Here is a 23,652-nt window from a genome sequence, read left to right on the forward strand (position 1 = left end):
GGGGTGACAGCACAGAACCTTGGTAGTAACCCTTGAGAGCATTCTCGGGGCAAAGGAGCAAGAGTGCCATTGTGTGTGTACCCAGGACAGAACCCCAACTGGCAAGGGTAAATTAAGTCAGAGGCATCGAGATATTGTGAGAGTTCTCTCACCACAATTGTTTCCATAATCTTAACTGAAACTGGAATATCAGATACTAGTCAATCAATAATGGATAGACTGTCAGTGTCTGGGGATGGCTCTTTGAACAGAGGCTGCACATGTTTCTTTTCAACTATTAGCATCCCACCATGCCCAGTGAAGGCTTCGGCGATCTCCATCAGCAATGATCTCAGTATTTCCCAATGGCTTTAACTGACCATGAAGGAAAATGGATCCAAAGCCCAGGTCATGGTATTAAATTCTCCTGAAACATCCAGAACTTCAGTGAATAAGACTGGCCAAAGCAAGCAGAGATAACATAGCTTTTGTTCTTTCCAGATATTGCCTGTTCTGAATCCACTTCATTTTATCTACAAGAAAACATGCAGTTTTCTCATAATGGGAGCAATTCACATCAGCTACTGAGTGAAAATAGGCTGGATTAATCAGGCTGTCCATTACCCAGCGCAAATCCTCAGGTTGAGACTTTGAAGATGCTATGGTGGAGGGAAAGACACTTGAGAGGAGATTATCTGGTTTTTACTTTGAATGTATGTACTCAGCTTTGATTCACAGCACAACTATACTTGTCCATCATCTAAAAGTCATTGCATAGCTACTAAAAATAAGGCTGCATTAAAGCTCCTGTTTGGCAAATCAGCCTGTTGTTTAAAAAGAAACACATTCAAAATCATTACATTTGTAGTTGCCTCTCTCTGTATTTTGCTATGTGAGATAACGAGTGAAATCTGCCCTTTCTCCATAGCTGTAGAGGCCCAATAAGCAGCAGAGCCATTATGGTTCATTTGCCTAGTGGTGAGCAGGATGTGAGGAGCCTTAACATGGCCTCCACATCCTTTGCACACCATGGAGATCTGCTGCACAGTGGCTTCATCCCTGCTGCTACCGAAGGGAGTCTTGGGGCCAGGCTCTGGCCTATAGATCTATGGCTAAATGAAGCCTCCAGCAAAACACACTGCAGAGAGGTTGTGCAGCAACCACAGATGCTACTACAGTCCTAAAGCTGTTTTAGTGCCCATACAGAGACTGTGCTGCCTTAGGGCTAGGGAGGAGGAGGAGGTTTCTTTCCCTTTGCTAACCACCGTGGAACTCCCCGTGCCAAGCTCTTTTAGTCAGGCTTGACATAGGGTCCGGATTTGGACCTAAAGGCAAAAGAAAGGCAGTAACTGAGATTTGATATTATACCAGTGTCAGATTTTATAAATAATCGTAACTTTCTGCATAGATAAAGAGCTAACATAAAAGAAATGTTAAATATGCAAAACCTGCTCAGTCTAAGTCTAGTTTCTTCTCATCAAACTGTAATAATTAAGTGAATCCTAGTTATTTATTCTTAACTTCCATAAAAAGCTGATTTAATTTGAATTGTTCATCACTATTTTCTTTAGGCTGATTTTTTTATACCCTTTTGCTCTTGGCACTAACCTGACATTTCAGATTACAGAGTGTAAGTCTTATGACAAATGATATTTCTTTGGGCTCTTTCTGCATTTAGGGGAAAGATGATGTCATGCCACACTTGGCAACATTTCTTCCAGCACTTCAGCAACTAATCAAGCATAAACCCAGCCAGCTCTTTTTAACTTGTACATTTTCTAACAATAACATTTTAGGGTTTTTTCTTTACTACTGCTGTAATGAAAAAACTGGACCAAGTATCTTCCGAAGGAAATCTAAAAATCCACTGCCAACACATTTTTCATACAATGCAAAAGTGAAAAATCTTATGAAGATGAACAATTTGATAAATAAATGCACGAGTTATGCAAATACACGGACTCTCTCTCTCACACATATATATAGAAAGGAAGACACTATATTTAGTGATAAGAAAAATAGATATTATGGGTGTGTTCAGAAAAAGATCAGGCATGTTTCTTGCCTATTATGTCTGGTAACTCTAGGCACTGGCTTACTCATGAAAAGTGGATATTTTTGCGTAGTACCCTCAGATGGCAGGTATCATACAAGCTGCACATTGTAAGCATTAGCAGAGCAGAAGTACCTGAGAACTAGAGCTACTCAGTTATGATCTTGGACTTAAATTAAGTAAGCAAATAGTAGTGCAACAATGAGTACTTTATTATCATTATTAAATACTGATATACTGTGATAGCTCCCCCAGCCCTGAGTCAGAGATTGGAGGTACATTATGATAGGCACTGTACACATAACAAAAATGTGGTCCTTGCACCAAAGAGCTTACAATCTAAATATATGACAATAGGCAAGTATAGTGAGGTGGTGTGGTTCCGCGCTGCCCCGGAGAGAGACGAGTCCCTCCAGATACCAGAGTGGGTGGAGCCAGGGAGCTCTGAGCCCCAGGGCCGGCCCATAACATTTTGGCATGTGAGGCAGGGAGCTCAAATGATGCCCCCATGCTTTCTTCCTGTTCTACTCCTCTCATGGTACTGTTCTGCTACCTACCCCAATAAAGGAGAATTAACAACTTAAAATGCCTTGTTCAAAAATTTTAAGTAATACTTAACTTTCAAATGCCTGAACAGCAAATGTAACTTTTCTTGTCTGCATAGTAAACGCTGGCATTTTTATCAGTTTAAATAATCAAAGTGGTGCTTTCTGTGCCTTCAGCAGGAAGCAGTTCAAGTCTTTCCAACCAAGAAGGTCCAAGTCTTTCCAACCAAGTGGGCCAGCTCATGCTCTATTGAGATGGTTGCAAAGCCGACCAGCCTCTCCTGTTTCACTGTGGAGCATAGATGTGTTTTTATTAACTGCAGCATGGAGAAGCTGCATTCTCCACTGGCAACTATTACAGGAAGTGTTAGAAGTATGCGCAGAGCAACAAAAGCATTTGGAAAGAGGCTGGTCATTTTATTTGTCCACGTATATTCCAGAACAGCCTTTGGATTTGATCCTGCTGAAATGTATCTTGAAAGGGCTTTCAGTTCATCGCCTAAATCACTCACATCAATATTGCCCATGTCATCATGTGTCAACACTGTCTCTAGTGCCCTGCATTGCTGGTGTAGATCTTCTTCAGGTATAGTGAGGAGTTTTGGAATATCATACAACATCCCAAATATACTGCTGTGTTCCATGAGCTGCATGAAACGTTCTTCAACTGACTGTATTGCACAATCTAGCACCTGGTTAAAGAATTCAACTTTGAATTGTTGTTTGGGGTCTCTTATGGATTATCCTGTGCCTCGTAATCAAAATGTCTTTCTTCTTCTGTGACTCTTGTATTCTTGAATGGATGCAAAAATAGCTTTCAGTGTGATGTTCCTCTGCCCATCTTCTGTGCACTCTTTCAGAATTGTTTTGAAATCCCTCATCTGACCGGTAAGACTGTAGGTATGCTTTGCTTTGTCCAGTTGTTCCATTGCTCCAGATATATCAAGGTCAACCCTTGGAGTCTCTTGCTATACAACATTTATGTCAAACAGTATGTCATGCCAACAACACTAAAGCACACAGAAATTTGAAGTTATTATGTTTCTGGTGATTCCTTCCTTCTGCCCTGTTCTCCCACAAAATGTTTTCTGTCATAGCATATCCTCCATAATGGCAACTATGGCATCATCTGTCTTCCCAACTTTCGTGTTGTGAATAGGCTTTATCGCCCTCACTCAACTTTCCACGTGTGGCTTCCATGGTTTCAAAGTGTCAGAAGAGGATGCTCTTCCAGATGTTCTTCAAAATTTGCATCAATGAGTTGATTGTAGAGAAAAATACATAGATTCTTTTGAATTTACATTAAAAAATTCGCAGCCTACCTAGGAAGCTGAATGCTGCATCACTGGACCACCAAGTTCAATGAATGAGTACTGCATGGTGACAAAATAGCACTCCTTCTGTATCTTTCCTCCATGGGCACCATTATTCATAGCCTGACCTCTCATTGTCAGCCTATCGCAATTACCTGTTATCTATCCAGCTTTTTAAAGAAGACATTTGTCATACCAGCTCCTGTGTATCATCAATGTCAATAAATTTTAGAAAATGCTCTCTGACCAGTCGCATTGCTGGAATTTTCACTAAGATCTGTTGTTGTTACAAATGCACCATTAAAGTCATTTGTTCAGTCTGGCTGATGTCAGGCGTGCAGTCCAGAAAAATAGAGTAATATCTTGCTGACTTCAGATCTGCCACAATCTTTCTGTTTGACTTTTTTTTGCATAGTAACTGTATGATCTCATTTGAATTATTTTTCCAAGGTAGTGGTTGTGTGTATATTTCTTGGGTGGTCGATCTTCTTAGATGCTCCTAGAGATACAGCTATCAACTCGCCCATCGCTCCACATTTTAGGGGAAGTTTCCATTATTTGGCACATGCAGTTGATTTGAAGTGCCACACAGTTGCTAGGTTCTTGGGTAGCAAGCATATCTCACAATAGCAATGAGCCTTTTAAAGAACATTGCAGTCAACAAGCGTTCTACTGATGCATCTCTCCCTGATGATGATCATCTATGTGGTCTTTACCTAGTTCATGCCACTTCGAGCTCCTTCATGCACACATAATGGGATTATGCAAATTGTGTGTCTGCTGGCGTGGTGGCAGGTTATTATATTCGTCTCTTGGTATAGATGCACCAGGAGATGGTGGAGTGCTGTGGCGAGGAAGGAGCAGCAGAGAGTATGAAAGCAGACGGAGGCGAGGAGCAGGAGTGAGAGAATAACAGAAAAGCGCTGCTGTGTACCTCTCTGAACACCCCCGCGAGACGCTGACGTGATCTACTCATCGACCTGAAGCTTTGTCTGCAGGACGCCGTCTGCTCTCTCTAGACGTCATGGTAGAACCGCGCCAGTCAGACTTGTACTAGGTCGGTGAGCCAGATAGGCCTCTTAGATTTTCTGGTATCATCCTCATCCCTTCACCTCTTTAGGCGCGTGTGCTACCTGTTACTGGGCTGCTATTTGTCACCCCTCAGTCAATGTCTGGCATCGTGTTACGACGAATCGTAGCACTGGATAGTGTGGCACGATGCATCGCAAACGGACAGTCAATCATATGTTGCAATTAAGCGAAGAGAAACGCCGCCTTGTGTGAGGCATAGGCTAATATCGCACGCCAATAAGAAAGAGGCCTAGTCACATAACGTGTGGTAGCTCTACTTTCTTACTTGCTAGGGGCATTGATCAGAAGCCGGCGTTATATTGCTCGTGTGAAGATATCATAGACATCGAAGAAATGGTTCTCTATTATTCATTGTCGGTTGGAGCGCGTGTCCATGAGCTGCGCCATTTGTCACGGACTTGGAGGTGGTTGGGTAGATGCGCACTGATCGTTCCCAGTTTAGTTCAGCCGGTAGTGGGCAGGGTGACTGGCAGTCTACCTTGCCAGAAAGGTACCAGTCCTCTATCTGACAGTCTAGAAGCGATACTTTGCTGCTACCATAGCATCCGGTCGTCCCATCATACATAGGATCATCTAGACTTAAAGGAAACTACAATGTTACGCAGTGGTCAGCCAGGTGGAGGCGGACCATAGTGTATCTATTCTGGCCTGCGCCTCACCACCACCCTCTTCTTCCTCTGAATTTTAGTCCTTTTATATCTTTAGAGGATGATCAGAATGTGACCAATGATCTACACTACATTGCTTCTAACTAGGACTACTTGTGCATGGTATACATCTTCCTGTCTCTGCAGATTGCAGATATGGATTTCTGACTATGTAGCTGCCACGCGCCACACCACTGCAACTCCTGCACTAACTGGAAGATTCGAAAAAACCTGGACTCTACAACATCCACCCCATCCCTCCAACACCATCCTCCACTGACGAACCCGGCCCCGAGGACATCCTCCGCCACAAATCTGAACATTTTGTGTCTAATCGTTCTCAGGAAGAGCTCCTTCACACCTTGCTTAGATAGAAAAGCTCCTTGCTTTCTTTCTTTTTCTGAATGCTGCCCCAGAGGGGCGTTTTCTTCTTTCACTCATGACTGCTGTTCTGTGCCACATATAGTGACTCTCGACGCTCAGTTGAAGGGGACAAATAAGCAGGCAGGTAGCACGGCCTGAGTGAGGGAAGATATCAGTGTCTTAAGGGCCTAACTGGCTCCCACTACTTCAGCTGACTGCCGGTTCTCCTAAAGTGGGTTCAGGGAAGCAGCAGAAAACAGGAAACTCCCTGAGAAGCTGGTGTTAATCAGTCCAGGCTCCTGGGGGTGCTAGAGAGGTACACAAGAGGCTTTCTGTTATTCCCTCTCACCTTTGCTCCTGCCTGTCTGTTATATCTCTTGTGCCCTCCTTCCTCCAGCACAGCACTCCACCATCTCTGTGCATCTATAGCAGAGAGAATATATATGCACCAGCAGCAGACACAATTTGCTACATTCTGGGTCCTAGTGGCACCCCCCTCCCCCTCCGACAGTCTGGTACCTGAAGTGGCCGCCTCAGTTCGCCTCATGATACGCCAGCCCTGCCTGAGCCCACCCCCTCATCATAACGCATTGCCCTGGAAGTATAAAGGTCCAACCTCAGAGCTCACCGAGAGAGCAGCTGCTGGGGAGGTCAGATGCCTCCGGCCTAGCTAGCAATTGGGAAACGCCAGTGGCCTGCAGTAAACCCAAGGACTGGCCTGCCCTGCCCTGTGCCAGCTACCCAGAGGAGCTGCCAGGCCTGCTCTGGGCCAGCTACCCAGAGGAGTTGTCGAGCCTACCCCAGGCCAGCTATCTTGAGGAACCCATGGTGCTGGACCCCCCCGAGGACACCACCCTGACCCAGGTACCTCAAGAGAGGCAGTCTGGAAGTAGCCCGGGGACATCCAGCCCTAGTCTGGCTGCAGCATTGTCAGAACCTATGTCAGTGCATTGCGGCCGGGATCCCCACTGACACAGCAGCAGGTCTTCTGCTGCTTCTAGGGCCCCAGGCTGGGATGCAGTGAAGTGGGAGGGCCTGCATCCCCCCTGCCAACCAACTTGCAGGTGGCCATCTCCCCCTCTCCCAGGCCCTGTGGAACCTAGGGCCTGGGCCTACTCTTGTATACTGTTACTGCTCAGCCTCTGCCTGAGGGCCTGAGCACCTGACTCACCACTGCCCTGCCCTGACCTAGGGCCTGGGCTTACTGTGTTTATTTCAACCTTCACAAAGGCCTCAGAGGAAGACTCCTGCGGCTGGACTAATTCCCCACAATAACTATTCCCAAGTTTAGTGAGGCGGTGTGGTTCCCTGCCGCCTTGGAGAGAGATGAGCCTTGGCTAACCTCTCTACAGCAAGGCAATACAACAAACAGATGGAGGGAGCACAAGGTGACAGTGAGATGATTACTATTAGCATAACAAGCACCAGTCCGCACGGCAGATGCATAACCATTGTCAAGTGTTTTGTAAGCATCACAGCATAGGTGAGTATTAAGGAGACATTTAAAGGAGAATAAGAACATAGTTGCTTTGCAGATCTTTGCACGGAGCTCCTCCCATGCATAAGGGTGGCATGGGTGAAAGAGTGAAGGTGCTTCTTGGGAAGTTTTACTAATTGGCTATCAACACTGTGACAGGGTTGATGGCTCCATACCATGTAAAAGATGACAAGAGGGTGGGGTTAAGTTATAAGAGTCTTAAAAGCAGTTTGAGCTTGATGTGGTGGAATAGGGGGAGCCAGAGGAAGGGGGGAAAGGCACAATACAGTTGAAATGATGAGCCAGAAAGATGATTTTTGCAGCAGCATTTTGACTCTTTTTTTAAAAAAAAACAAACTAAAACAATTTCATGGTTCAGGATTCAAAATTTAGGTATGCTGGAGAAAATGGATCATGAGGAATGTGGGAGTAGGAAGAAAAAGATATAGGGAGGGCATACATGCTTATTTTAAAACAATCTATGATAGAGCTGCCCCAACTCAGCGTAAAAGCCAGAATTAGAACCCAGGAGTTCCAGAATTCTAGTCCTGAACAATGAACACACACAGGAGGTGTTCATAAAACTATTATGAATGTAACCAGCTGTAAACTAAGGGCTAAGAAAGGACCCGGCCTGAAAGGGGTTTAAAAAAAATCTCATTACACAAAAGTTAATTAATGTATGGAACAGACTGTCAGAGGCAGAAACAGTGATGGGACATAGGCAAACCAGAGTGACAAAGCTCTTCCAGGAAGAACATGCTTTCCAGGGTACAAATACTAAACAGAAAGCTGGAGGGTCCTACACAGGTTGTATGACCCATATCACTCCAAAAACGAAAGGTTAGTATTTAAAAAGGATAAATAGGAATTACAGGGCTTGGATGTATGTCACTGGAAAAGATCAAGGCATGTTTCATAAAATGTATAGGCCAGAATGAAGATACAGGCAGCTTTGCCACCATAGAAATAATTCTAGAACTGTAAGAAGAACCCTGGTGAGCAAAAACAATGACCCCTCCCCTCTCCTGCTCCCCCCCAAAAAACCCACCTAAAAACCAAAAGCACAAGCTAAGCAAGTCTTACACATTTTAAAACCATTCATAAAGGGGCACCCAGGTGCTTTTGCTGCATAGTTCTTGTGTTGATTTACTTCAGAGTACTGAAGGTGACAGAGACATTTTAGATGACTCTTTGTAATTCTGTTTTAATAGGCAACAAATTGTTTTTACATAAGCTCAGAGAAGTAAAGTTATTCAAAGTTCAGACTGAAAATCCTTTGGGGTAAATTCAGACATGAATCTAAACTGGACCAATCTAACCCATGGGGGCTGCTCTAACTTATGCTAGCTGGCTATGATCCCTAAATGATCATATGCCGGTGAGCATAGCTAGCGTGCAGCATGTGGTGGCCGGCCCCTGTCCCTGGCCTCACGTGTCTCCTGCTCCAGGGCTGAATGGATGAGTGGCAAAGAGACTAACAATGCCTACTCTGTGCCTTGCCAGGTACCTGAGCTCCTCCATATTGGGGAATTCTTTTGCTGACCAGATCCAGCTACTTTCCAGCCTATTTTGTCTAACATACTTTACAGTATACGACATTAGATTACTGCACTATGCATTATATAACATTCATGGTACCCCATGACATCTAAATGTGAATTAATAGGAAAAGGTTGTTCAATGATTGTGACTGGACTAGGACAGTAACTATGATCCTGGTCTATAAAAAGGGATCTCCCCTTCGGAAAATTCAGATGTTTTTACTGGGCTTATATTCAAAGCAGCTTGACAAGCTCTTTACTGAGGAAGCTTTAACTTTGAAGTTCTTTGCTTTTATTGGCTTCTATTAGAACCTCTCTATTAAATGTCATTTAAAAGTAACATGTGAATGTCATGTTATCTGGAATGGAGAAATGACAACACAATTATACCCTGTTCTTGATCTGAATCAATGAAGCAGACAACTTTATTATGGATGCATGCTAGAATGACTAATGCAAATACTATGACTCACTGCTGAGAATAAGCTGAGGGCAGAGGGATAATTCTTTTTATTTTTGAATACTTTAAAATGAAATCATTTTAATTAATGATTGCATTTTGTAGAACGATTCAGACAAAGTTTACAGCTAATGTAGGACAATAAAATTTGAGAATGAAATAGGTTAAGATGTTTTCTACTACTGTTTGGAAAACTTCTGTAGGTCATTTTTTGCTAGATTTTAAGTGTCAATGAGACATGTAAATCAGAAACTATGTATCAATGATCAGACTGTCTTCTCCCAAAGTGACTTTGATCCTGAACCTGAAATCCTCACTAAGGCAAATGGAGATTTATCCAAGGACTGAAAAATGACTTCAGGATTGGCCTTATTAAGAACATAAGAATGGCCATACTGGGTCAGACCATTGGTCCATCTAGCCTAGTATCCTGTCTTCCGACAGCGGGCAATGCCAGATGATTCAGACGGAATGAACAGAATAGGGCAATTATCAAGTGATCTCTCCTGTCTTGCTGTCCCAGCTTCTGGCAGTTAAAGGTTAAGGACACCCAGACAGCGGCGGCTCAAGACATTTCGCCGCCCCAAGCATGGTGTCATGCCGTGAGGGGCACTCTGCCGGTCCACTGGTCCCATGGCTCCGGTGGACCCTCCACAGGCATGCCTGCGGGAGGTCCATCAGAGCCACGGGACCAGACGACCCTCCACAGGCATGCTACCGAAGGCTGCCTGCCTGCCACCCTCCCGGCGACCGGCAGAGTGCCCCCCGCGGCATGCCGCCCCAAGCACATGCTTGGCGTGCTGGGGCCTGGAGCCGTCCCTGCACCCAGAGCATGGGATTGTGTTCCTGACCATCTTCGCTAATAGCCAGCGACGAATCTATCTTCCATGAATGATCTAATTCTTTTTTAAACCCAGTTATACTTTTGGCCTTTACAACATCCCCTGGCAATAAGTTCCTCAGGTTGACTGTGAGGTGTGTGAAGAAGTATTTCCTTATGCTTATTTTAAATATCTGCCTATTAATTTCATTGGATGATCCTTAGTTCTTGTGTTAGAAAAAGGTTATTTACCCCTTTACCTATTCACTTGCTCCAAGCCATTAATGATTTTATAGACCTCCTTCATATTCCCTTCGTTATCTCTTTTCTAAGATGAACAGTCCCAATCTTTTGAATCCCTCTTCATATGGAAGTTGTTCCATAGCACTAGGGGCGGCTCCAGGACCCAACACGGGTGCTTGGGGCGGCAAGCCACTGGAGGCGCTCTGGATCACCACAAGGGCGGCAGGCAGGCTGCCTTTGGCCGAAGGCAGCCTGCCTGCTGTGCTTGGGGCAGCAAAATGCCTAGAGCCGCCCCTGCATAGCACTAATAATGTTTATGGTCCTTCCCCGTACTTTTCCCAGTCCTACTATCTTTTTTTAAGATGAGGTGCCAGAACTGCACACAGCACTTAAGGTGTAGTCATGCCCTGGATTTATGTAGTGGTATTATGATATTTTCTGCCTTATTGTCTATCCTTTTCCTAACATTGATAGCTTATTTGACTGCCACTGAACAGATGTTTTCAGAGAACTATCCACAATCTGCTCCAAGATCTCTTTCTTGTGTGGTAACAGCTGACTTAGACCCCATCATTTACTCTGTATAGTTGAGATTATGTTTTCCCATGTTCATTACTCTGCATTTATCAACTTTGAATTTCATTTGCCATTTTGTTGCCCAGTCAGCCAGTTTTGTGAGTTCCCTTTGTAACTCTTCACAGTCAGTTTTGGATGTAACTATCCTGAATAATTTTCTATTATCTGCAGACTTTGCCATCTCACTGTCTACCCCCTTTTCCAGACCATTTGTGGATATGTTGAACAGCACTGGTCCCAGTACACACCCTTTGGGAACCCCACTATTTATCTCTCTGCACTGTGAAAATTGACCATTTATTCCTACCCTTTGTTTCCTATCTTTTAACAAGTTACCAACCTACGAGAGGACCTTCCCTCTTATCCCATGACTGTCGACTTTGCTTAAAGCCTTTGGTGAGGAACCTTGTCAAAGGCTTTCTGAACATCCAAGTACACTATATCCACTGGATCACTCTTGTTCACATGCTTGTTGTCACCCTCCACGAATTCTAATACATTGATGAAGTATGATTTCCCTTTAAAATAGTCAGGTTGACTCTTCCCCACGATATTCTATTCATCTGTTTGATAATCCTGTTCTTTACTATAGTTTCAACCAGTTTGTCTGGTTCTGAAGTTAGGCTTATGGACCTGTACTTGCCAGAATTGCCTATGGAGCCTTTTTTAAAAAATGGCTTTACTTTAGCTACCCTTCAGTCACCTTGTACAGAGGCTGATTTAAATGATAGGTTACATGACACAGTTAATAGTTCTGCAATTTCATATTTGAGTTCCTTCAGAAATCTTGGGTGAATACTATCAGGCCCTGGTGACTTGTTACTGTTTAATTTATCAATTGGTTCCCAAACCTCCTTTAATGACACCTCAATCTGGGATAGCTCTTCAGGTTTGTCACCTCAAAAGAATGGCTCAGGTGTGGAAGTCTCCCTCAATCCTCTGCAGTGAAGGCCGATGCAAACAATACATCTAGCTTCTCTGCGATGGCCGTGTCTTCCCTGAGTGCTCTTTTATCACTTCCACCATCCCATGACCCCACTGATTGTTTGGCTGGCTTCCTGCTCCTTATGTACTTAAAAACTAACAGCAAAAATATTTTTGTATCTTTTAATAGTTGCTCTTCAAATTCGTGTTGGCCTGCCTCATTATACTTTAACACTTGACTTGTTAGAGTTTATGCTGCTTCCTATTTTTCTCAGTAGGATTTGACATCCAATTTTTAAAGGATGCATTTATGTCTCTAACAGCCTCTTTTACTCTGTTTAGAAATGGTAGCATTGTTATTGGTCCTCACGGGGTGCATGTGTGTTTTATTTGGGATATACATTTACCTTGCACCTCTGTTGTAGTGTTTTTAGAAGTTTCCATGCAGCTGACAGACATTTCACTCTTGTGACTATTCCTTTTCATCTCCATTTAACTAGCTTCCTCGTTTTTATGTAGTTCCCCTTATTGGCAGAGGAACAAGCTGAAGTGTTTAGTCCAGTCTTATCATCCTGGTCTTATTATAAGGGGACTGGTGGGGGATCAGCATATTGAAAGTCAGTCTACTTCTTTTAGGTGCCTAAACATGGATTAATTTTAAGCCCTCAGTTTTTAAAATTTGGCCTGTATTTCTGGATACAAAAGAGGTGTGAATATCACCCAACAAACTATGACAACTAGCACATCCATATATCCCTAGCTTTTGTAAAACTATGCAAATAGATTACATCTTCTGGTAAAAATGTTAATAAAGCTCAAGCCTTTAATGCAAGAAACAGTATAGTGTCAATGAGTTACAAATGTCAAAGGAATTACTAGGTACCCTTCCTATAAACAAAAAAATGCCAGTCCAGTCAATGTATATGTTAATTTAGTACTACCTAAAATGTCTTCAATCTCACTGATGGTAAAAAGAGATTAAATATAACAATGCATTACCAAAGAAAGATATTCTCTCACACAACATTCTATATAAAGAAACGTATTTTTTACCAGGTTGGAGGTAGGTTGCAAGACAACTAATTTACAATTCCAAGTAATAAAAGACAATTTTGAAGTATGAACAAAGTTTAGATTTGCATGGCTCTTTACTTTGATTGTTTCAGTCATCTGAAGAACAGAATAATTATTTTCTAATTTTGAAAAAAAATCATTATCTTATTACATTTTTAAAATTAGAGTTGAGCTAGCTAAGGATATCTGGAGTTGAGCGAGCTAATTCTACTAGGAAGAAAGGTTCACGTATTAATCAAAGTAATGCCAATTTCAAATATTTCCCCATAACTTCTCACTGATGAGTCACAGTCAGGATAAGTCTTTGTTTAGTCATGATAACGTGCATCCATCCATCTCTGCTTCTTATATTCTAAATCAAATACAGGGTATTATTGTAGTCATTCTGAATGCAAGCCCAGATGACATTCTTATGAAAGTTTTAACTACAAAGTTACTATTTTGGAATTGCTTTTAAAAAAATGTCATCAGGAAAATACCTATTTTTTTTAAAGTGCAATGTACAAAATTAAGACAAATGTTTTACCTTCACAGTTAACAGTTAATTACATACTGTGTAAAATTTTGCCTCCACCTCATGGCATGGGGGCATGACTTTCAATAAGAAACAGTGTTATAACAAGGTTGATTAATGCACCTTCCTAGACAATGGAATACTACATATTTTTTCATGGATGTGCACAGTTTGTTTTTCTGGAAACAGCAGCTCATACTACGAAATATCTAGTCTACAGGCAGCAGGTTTTGGCAACCCTGGGGAGGTGTAGGCCCTTGTGTCCCTGTTAAATCCAGATTAACAATCCAATTGTTCAATCTTTAGCATATTGGTGAAACAACCTTATTTTCACACAAAAAAATTAAGTGAATCCAGTAGGACTATTCACAAGTGCTTGTCAATGTCAGTAAGTGCTCCACAAAAATCAGGTGCAAGTAAAATTATACTATATGGAAAAATGTGTGGGTTTTTATTGCACATGGAGGTGGAACAATGTATTGTCAGTTGTTCCAGACAGATTTTGACGACAAAGAGCCAGTTTTTTAAAAAGGTATTTAGGCACCTAAAGATGAAGCTAGGTGCCTGCTGGAATTGAGAGATTTCAATGAGAGTTTGGCATCTCCTCGCTTTAGAAAATCCCATTATGCATGTTGCTGTGATAATATTCTGAGATTATGTACATATTAACTTGCCTTGTTATAAGCAATATGTTAAGAAAAAAATAACAAAATATTTAACCAATTCTAGAAAAGTTCACAGTCTAGTAATCTGATTAGTTGGATATCCCTAATATATTCACTAGAAAACATACTCATCTCATATGATATATCTATTCATAGCTATGCAAAAAGAGGAAGAATGGTCCAGTGGACAGGGTGCTATCCTGGATCTCAGGAGAGCCAAGTTCAATCCTCTACTCTTCCACAGACTTCCTATCAGGGCCGGCTCCAGGCACCAGCATTCCAAATCGGTGCTTGGGGCGGCAATCTGCAAGGGGCAGCAGTCCGTGTGTTTTTGCCCCCAAGCAGTGTGCCGAATTGCTGCCGCGGACGGCGGGGGCAGTCTGTGTGCCGTTAGGGCAGCATGCGCATTTCCGCGGAGACGGCAATTCGGCGGCAGCTTCTATGTTCAGTTGTTCGCGACAGCACAGCTTCTGTCTGAAGAATTGCTGCCACTGCGGAAACGCGAGTGCCGCCCTGTGGCAATTTGGTGCGCTGCTTGGGGCGGCGAAAACAGTAGAGCTGGCCCTGCTTCCTATGCAACTCATTTAGTCTGTCTCAGACTCAAAGGTCAGAAGGGACTGTCATGTTCATCTAGTCTAATCTCTGGCACATTGCAGGCAACAGAACCTCATCCACTCACTCCTGTAACAGACCCCTAACTCTGGCTGAGTTACTGAAGACCTCAAATCTTGATTTAAAGACTTCAAGTTACAGAGAATTCACCATTTACACTAGTTTAAACCTGCAAGTGACTCATGACCCACGCTGCAGAGGAAGGTGAACCCCTTCTCGCCCAAGTCTCTGCCATTCTGACCCGGGGAGAAAACTCTTTCCCGACCCCAAATATGGCATCAGTTAGACTCTGAGCATGTGAGCAAGACCCACCAGTCAAATACCTGGGAAAGAATTCTCTGTAGTAACTCAGAGCCCTCCCCATCTAGTGTCCCATCTCCAGCAGTTGGGGATTTTTGCTGCTGGCAGTTGCCAATGGGTCACATTGTAGCAGTCCCATCATACCATTCCCTCCATAAACTTATCAAGGTCAGTCTTGAAGCCAGTTAGGTTTTTGCCCCCCGTTGCTCCCCTTGGAAGGTTGTTCCAGAACTTCATGCCTCTGATGGTCTGTGCTTGAGTCTCCCATCTGTAATACTGGATTAATAGTACATCCCTACTGGACAGGGTTATTGCTAGGGTACATACATTACAGACGGTGAGGTTCTCACATGCTAGGGTAACAGGTGCCAGAAAAGTAGCCGTGATACAATATGCATATGCAATTTGTGTACAATATACCAGAATAAGTGACGCTTCTCGAAAGGCAGCACTAATGCTCAAAAGAACAAATTTTGGATGACAGTATAGCATTATGTACTACAATTTCAGGAGTACAAAAGGCACAAAGTAAAAAAAAGCTACTGCTGCTATTAAAGACCAATTAACTTGTTAATGTTTAGCAGTTATTGTTTGTGACGCCTACTAACTAGAGCTATTTAAGAAAAAACTATGTTCTAACTCAAAGAAAGTGTAACTTAGGCTATTATATAATTGTATAAGTAATTCAGAATGATAATGTGCTCTTCTCTGAAATTATGTTCCATAATGTTTTTCACTAGCTCATCTCTCAATCACTGGTTTTCTCTGCCTGTTTACGTAACCAGACAAAGAGCCACATGGAGAGATTGTTCCCTCACCAACCTGGTGCAGCAGGGGACTGCAGAGTCTGCACCATCCTTCAGGAAAGTCATTTGCTTCTCTCCCTCCTTCCCCCTTCTCCTCACCTGCCCATGTGACCTGCATCAATGTGCAGGCTGATGCAGAGAGTCAATTGGGCCCTGGACCCAATTTCTCCCTACCCCTCCATGCCTTGGGCAGAGGGTACAATTCCTATATCCCCTTGAGCACAAGGACTTCAATTGTGACAGGCTCTGACACAGGCCTAACAAGGGGTGGGAAGATTCCTTGCTTTTTTATTTAATTCTGTGCAACCAGACAGGATAAGCAGGTAAGCTGAGATCACAGGTTATTTATATACACAAATACAGAACTCCCTTATTGTCCAGATTGATAAATTTCATTTACTAGAAATGGGTTAAATGTTGACTACCATAAATCTAATTCTGCATTCTGTTCAAATGAAATGAAGCTTTCATTAAGAATGGGAGAATATCATTCAGGGCTTGATCCAGCTCTGACTGAAATCAATGGCTAAACTCACTGGGCTGGATTCTCTGGGAGAAACTCCCTTATTCTCCACAATATCCTTTAGTTTTATGCCCCTATGACATACAGCATTAAAGTTGTGCATCCCTTACTTCTTTGAACTAGCATGAGGTCATTCCAGACCCCATGTACTAACTACAATCTAAATCATATTAACTGGCTTTGTCCCACCTGCCACAAAGGCATCTGGGGTCCATAAGCAATAGACTAACTCCTAATGCTTAGATCATCTAAACACTGTTAGTAAAATAGTTGCCAAGACCATAGTTAGGGATATTCTCTATTCATGAATAATTTGTTTTCCTTTATATTATCTAGTTTCAAACCAGTTGATTTTTTTTTAAAACAAAGTAGTCCAAATCTAAATCAAAACACTGTCAGCTGTTCTTAACTGTTGACTTTTACACCTCTCCCCCCTCATGTTTTAACATTACAACTTTGCCTGTAAAAACATCACATACCAAAATCCACAAGTTTAACTCCTCCTTCACTGGTCAATAGGATATTATTTCCTTTTACATCACGGTGGATGGTTTTGTTTTCATGCAAATGCTGAAGCCCCTGAAAAATAAGTTATAACTCCATTAACATTATGAGTATTTTATTTGCAGATTGAAAATTGAAATTATTCTATGTATTAACTTTCCTGATATTTTTGTGGTATGCTTTTTCTATCTTTCTAAACTTAGTTTCAAAATGAGAATAGCCACCAAATTCAAGAATGAACTACTATTTGTTTGCCAATTGATGGATACTTACGAAGTCAGTGTATTTTGATTTTCATTTCTACTTCTCTTAGCATTTTTGGTACAACCCACCTAGAAATTCTGTTCTTATTCATAGAACACTGAGTCAACTATCAACCAACTATGTGGGATAAATGGACTTTTTAGTGACTTCTTTTTCAGGTAGACAAGTTGCATGATGACAGAAGTAAAGAAGCATTATTAATCTTGATTATATATTGAACCATTAAAACAGAAAGACAAAGAAAAGTTCTAAGCTGTAGTAATAGTTCCAGTGCAGAAACTCAAACTCTAATTAAATAGCAAAGTTAAAGAAAGATACTTTCTCTTGATTAGCTACAGCGATTTTTCTTTTGAGAGAGATTTCAATTTGTTGTAAATTATTTTATTACAAGGTAGATGCTGTCCCACAACATGAGACACAGAACAGTATTTTTGGTATGTTGCACTAGAATCAGGTCAGAAATGGTTTTCACAACCCATGAACATTTTTGAGATAGCCAAAAAAAAAAAATTCTCTCCCCCCAATTTGGAGGGGAAAGTCAATCTAGAAAATTTTGGCAAACTGAAAATCTGACCTGAAGAAAAAAGGAAACATTTGGTTTTGATGATTTTGAAATGCTTTGTTTCAATTTCAATTATTTCTCCCCCCACCTTTTTTTTTACATATTTTTACTATAATTAAGTTAAATTTCAAAATAAGTCATTTCAAACTGGAAATCCAAACTTCTTTTTTTAGAATATGTTGAAACAAAACGTTTTGACAATTTCAAAGTATTTTTCTCCCAAGATTTTTTTTAAGTTGAAAAATTTGTGAAAGCCAACCCTTTCCCATAAAGAAATTCATTTTCAAACAAATCAGCATTTTCTAGTGAAAAAAATGTTTCATTAAAATAATCCCTGACTTGATGGACATTGCAGTTATGTCTCCAAAAGAAAAACAATTTAGATGCAAAGCTGTATTTATGTAATGCAACGAGGGAGAAGTAATCAATGCCTGAAATAAATGTTCACCCTTTTGATACTGATGAACTGAACTGCTACTTTACCTGGTAGTATTCAAAAACAAGTTTAAAACTAAACCTTATTTCATTAAACACTAGTGTAATATAGAAAGAAACATCATACTTTTAAAATGGAATAGATATTCATTTGTTGAAAAATAATTAAGGGCTTCTCTGCTTTGCCCCATGGTTTGGACTACAGTGCAGTGCAGTAACACCCCGCGTGTGCATGCTGAGGGTACAAACTCAAAGGTTCATAGTTTGTGTTAAATAGCGCTCTTCAAACAGGATTTACAGAAATGTGAACTAGGAACCTTTAAGTGCGCGCCCTCAGCTTCCACATAGGGGAATTACAGCACAGTTGTAATTTGATGCACACTGCTATTGGCACCCCTACAGAATCCAAACTGTGTAGCCTGAGATACTTTTTGAATAAACTATCAATTGAACTGTCCATTCATTGACTGTTTTTATCTTACCATAAGAGCTTCATGTAAAATATAAGCAATTACAAGTTCATCCATCCTTTCACCTCTCTTCAAAAATCCTTTCACCAGATCAGTCACAGATCCTCCATTGCATAGCTATAAAAGATCAAACTGCATTAAAACACACAATGTAAATTAAAGGAGAGAAGTAATCATATTGTTTCTAGTTTTCAGTAGATTTCATTTCCATAAATACACATGGTCTTATTAAGCTGATAGCCTAGCAATGAAATTTATTTAGCGCTCATAATATCTACTCAAACAATTGTTTCTACATTTTATACCCAACATTATTCCCTCTTTCTGCATCTGTCTCCTCTCTTCCTACAAATACATGTACAACATCTTATCTCTCTAATTTTTTATCTAGATGCCAGCTTTCTTCTGAAGCTAAAATTACTGTCATGCTTTTAAAGAGATATTTTGTGGAGACATTTTGATAGCTCCTAATGTTCATCAAATGCAAGTGTATCCGTGCTACAGATAATTATGGCTTGGATTCTCACATCTCCTTCAGTACACTTGGCACCACATACACTGTGGTGCCAAGTGTACTGAAGACAGCTGGAGACAGCCAGTGGAGAATTTCCCCTGTACAGAGAAATCTGCTGCTGCTGTAGCTGCCATCCTCATCAGCTGTCTCCCCAGATACCGATATAGGAAGGGGAAGCTGGGGGGATTACTGGGGCATGGTGGAATGCAGCTCTTCAATGCCTGATCTTCCACTGACATAAGATTCCTCAGGGACATTACCAAGTAACATATGCCTTAGAGATGCAGGGGAGCTGTTACCTTGCACCAGGACGAAGTGGCTCTGGTTTAGGGCGCCATAACTAGCTCCCAACAGCCTCTCTACTACACTGTATCTAAAGTGCCATTTGGACATCAACAATTGGTCTTTATATTTCTCAGACCCTGGAATTACTTTTCAAAATGTAGATCTTCTAGTGACTTAGCGTAATGCACAATACAAGCTGATTGATTGAGGCTATAATATTTCACATGTTCACTTTAGTCACTTAAAACTCTTCATTAGGATAAATCCATCATGTAAGTTTCATAATCCAGTCTGCCTGCAGCTATTATGTACATGGGAAGATTGAGACAGTACTATAAGCACTTTTAAAACATTCACAATGATGTCAAACTTGCACATACATTATCTCTTCCAAAAAGTACAATACTCTGATAAAACAATGAACTATGTTGTAGGCATTATGTAGTATAGGCACAGTAGTTTCCCATAATAAAGTGTAAAACTGTAAGATTATATGAACATAACATACAGTAGTAATTCTATTTGACTATAGAGCCTGTAGCCTATTCAAATCAAATACATTGGTTTTCAATAAAATCTTTCAACTCCAGAACTGCAGATGTCAGATACCTATCTATTTTATCTACGTTCATCTGTCCTAAGAACCCTGTGACACCCCGGTGTTTTTTCTAGGCAAAAAATGCATTAATAAAAGATGTGCATTTTAAGGAAGAAACTCTTTGAGTTTTGTGTAAATGGCTGTATATACACATTAACCTCTCTGCCTACTGTAATCATTCCTATGTGTACAGTTAATGCAACCAAACACCTGAATGGGCACTACCCAATATCAAGGTCCTGCTGTAAGAGCTTTCTATATTAATGTAATACAGGGCTCAACCCTGCAGGTGCTGACCACTATGGCAACAGTCCTGGTGAACACTTAATCCCATCCTTAACTTCAAGAGTGTGTGTTGTTGCACTGAAGTCCATAGAATGAGACTAGTCACACACTAAAAGTTAAGCATGTGCTTAAGTGCTTTGCTGGACTGGGTTCAGAATCCCCAGCACCTTGAAGGATTGAGCCCATAATCTTAAACCTTTATGGCATCTCTTTTTCACCACCTTTTCCTCTTTTGGAAGCACCATTAATTTCTCCTGGGCTCCAGGCACCTCTTCTTTCACTTTTGTAACACTATTTGTATAGATGGACAGTCAGACCTGATGTAAACGAGAGCAACTTTGTTTAATTCAGTGGAGTTGCACTGTTAACACAACGTCTGTATTTGGCTCTGAGTGGCAGAACATTTGATAAATAAATTAAATAAACAAGCTGTTCCTTTATCAAATACCAGACATGGAAGCAAAAAAAAAGTCTTATTTTCTGCTTCTGATAAACAGGTCTCATATATATATATATATATATATATATATATATATATATATATATTTTGTGTAGCGTGGTCTTGACTGAAAGAGTTTTTTATTTGCCAGTCTTTCTGGTCAAAGAAAATGTTCTCTAATTTGGTCATCTGGTGAGAAACACACTGTTCTACAGGGGGGAAAAAAAGGAATACTCCATACATTTGAGTCAGTCTTTGTGTAGTGACATAAAACTCACATTCAACTAGCTGGGAGATTAGTGGGGTTTTTTAATACTTTCTCAGCTATGCTGCTCCTGTCATTAACTCTGTTTCATTTCACTATCCCCATTATAAGTTAAAAACTCAGAGGAGGACCAGGTAATAAGTAGTAGTGTGAGACTGCAATAATTTTACTGTTTGGTGAATCAGGACACAGCCTGGGAGAATGTACAAAGGGGCATCTAAACAAGTTTTTAATTGAAATACAGAGTGCGCTTGAAGTTCAATGGAAGCACAATAATGAATCTGAGGGAGATTTAATTTTAAAGCTTGAAGATCCAAATGCCTCAATTTCATAACCAGTAAATATATGGACATGCAAGCCAAAATTCATTTTGTTTTCCTCTATAACATTTAGACCTCTTTTTCTGACAGTTGGGACGACAGGAATGCAAAAAGAAAACTGGAGAAGTGTTACAATGTAGGTTGTTAAAAAAGGTAAAATATTATTAAAATACAAGCTAGAAATAGAAAATGAGATTAGAGGAGACATTTTAGCCACATGCTCTTCTCTGAGCTGAGGCGGGGAGGGAGCATGAGGGGGAAATGAGGTTAGTATTAACCTTGTTCTATTTTTCCACAGCCCACAGAAGACCTCATGGGCAAAATGACATCTCTCAATCTCATTTTCTATTTCTATTGCCTATTTTTACTGGCTTAGCAGCACTTCATTTTTTCAGAACCTTTTCTAATATATCTTTTTTGAGGTGTGGGGTGACCACATCTGCACACAGTATCTGAGATATGGGCATACCATGGATTTATATAGAGGCAATATGATATTTCAAAAGGTTCTTTTCTAAAGCATATTTTTCCTTCTGCTTAACACAACTATGATCTCATGCCCCCATGTTCTTTCCACCCTGATCTTCTATTCCTTGCTCATCATTTTATCTATTGCTATATCCTCTATGAACTGAATTCCCTCCCACTCCCCAAATACCAGGGCAACAACCCTTTCCTCAAATCCCTCCAAGAGACCTACTTCTGTTAGGGATCAGCCCCCAAAACAAATGAACAGAATTGAAAGTTTGAGGAAAGTTACCCAAGCAACTGTTCCTCAGGGCCTCACACTATCTACTTTCTATGCCCCTCCTAGACTAAGATTTTCATAGCATGGGTTGTCAATTGTCTCGCACAGTCGCAAGCACGCTGTCAGCATTTGGCAGACAAGAGTAATCCAATCATGATACAACTCAGGCAGCATAGTCTAGAAGCAGGAATCAGGTAAGGGCCCCTATCTTTGAGCTGTTGCTGTCTACAGACTGTTCTTGCTTAATTAGCTCCCACCTCTCCTGACATACTGAGCAGCTCTCAAAGGGCTCTTCCTAAAAGGTGGGGAGAGGTCCCCTCAGGAGTCAAGGTGACCCGCCAAATACTGGACTGCTGTGCACTATTATCACAATTTCTGTAATTGTGTTCCAGCTGTCCTTTAGACCAGCGTTCCAAGCAGGCCACTGCCAGTCTTTGTCCACTAACCCAAACTACAAAACTGCAAGTGCCCTTTGGCTAAGAAAGAAGTTATTGAACAGGTGTTGTTGTTTTTTTTAACATGGAATCTTAGTGCTTCTGTGCATAGGGACTGGGATCTTGCTTCCCCGTGTCTGCCTATATAAAACATGCAGGGGACATTGTCCATCATTACTCTTATGGACTTTTGTCTTTATTATTGGTAGAAAGAGTAGGTATGCATTGTAGACTGCATGTAATTCCAGAAGGTTGACGTGCAATGCGGACTCCAGTGGGGACCACTTGCCCTGCACTGTGTGGCTCTGTAGATGAGTTCCCCAACCAAGTAGGGAGGCGTTGGTCGTCAGTATCAAGGACAGCAGTAGTTGGAGGAAGGGAACTCCCATGCAGACATTTTGGGGTTGTTTACACCAGTCTAATGAGTCCTTGACCTTGAGTGGTAATGAGAGAAGTTTTTTTCAGGCCATGCCTGTGGGGCACATACAGTGTTCCTAGCCATCTCTGGAGGCAGATGAATGTGGCTGCTTCCATATGACTAAGCAACTGTAGACAAGTTCTGGTGGATATCTGTGGGCTGGTTCCCGTGGTGGAGATGAGACTGATGATTATTGCAGAAAGTCTGTGGACAGGGAGGAGGCTCCGTCAGGCCCCAATAAACTCCAGACATTGAACCGCTGTCAGTCTCGATTTTTGCATGTTTATCTGGAGGCTGAGTTTCGAGAAAAGGTCCGCTGTTGTTCTCACAGCTTTGAACATGTTGACTCTGGTCAGAGCCTTGAGGAGGCAGTTGTCTAGATATGGGAATATTATAATCTCGTCTGCAGAGGTATGCCACTACCACTGCATGGACTTTGGAAAATACTATGGATGCTGTAGAGAGGCCAAAGGGTCGTATCTTGTACCAGTAATGGTCGGACCTCAGGAAAAATCTGAGAAATTGCCTGTGGAAAGGGTATACGGTGATATGGAAGTACGTGTCTTTGAGGTCAAGGAACG

At 41.5% G+C, this 23,652-nt stretch overlaps 1 protein-coding gene across 1 annotated transcript in view; it reads right to left on the minus strand.

Annotated features, from left to right (window-relative positions):
- The window catches only part of LOC116828172 (myosin-IIIa-like), a 109,006-nt gene that overhangs the window by 15,968 nt on the left and 69,386 nt on the right, over window positions 1–23,652 (minus strand). The window contains exons 3-4 of the mRNA XM_075063381.1: window positions 18,778–18,882; window positions 17,010–17,109 (exon numbers count right to left, since the gene is read on the minus strand). Coding sequence (XP_074919482.1) covers window positions 17,010–17,109; window positions 18,778–18,882 — 205 coding nt within the window. The remainder of the gene's footprint in view (window positions 1–17,009; window positions 17,110–18,777; window positions 18,883–23,652) is intronic.

The sequence above is a fragment of the Chelonoidis abingdonii genome, chromosome 2, assembly GCF_003597395.2.
Source record: "Chelonoidis abingdonii isolate Lonesome George chromosome 2, CheloAbing_2.0, whole genome shotgun sequence".
NCBI lineage: Eukaryota > Metazoa > Chordata > Testudines > Testudinidae > Chelonoidis > Chelonoidis abingdonii.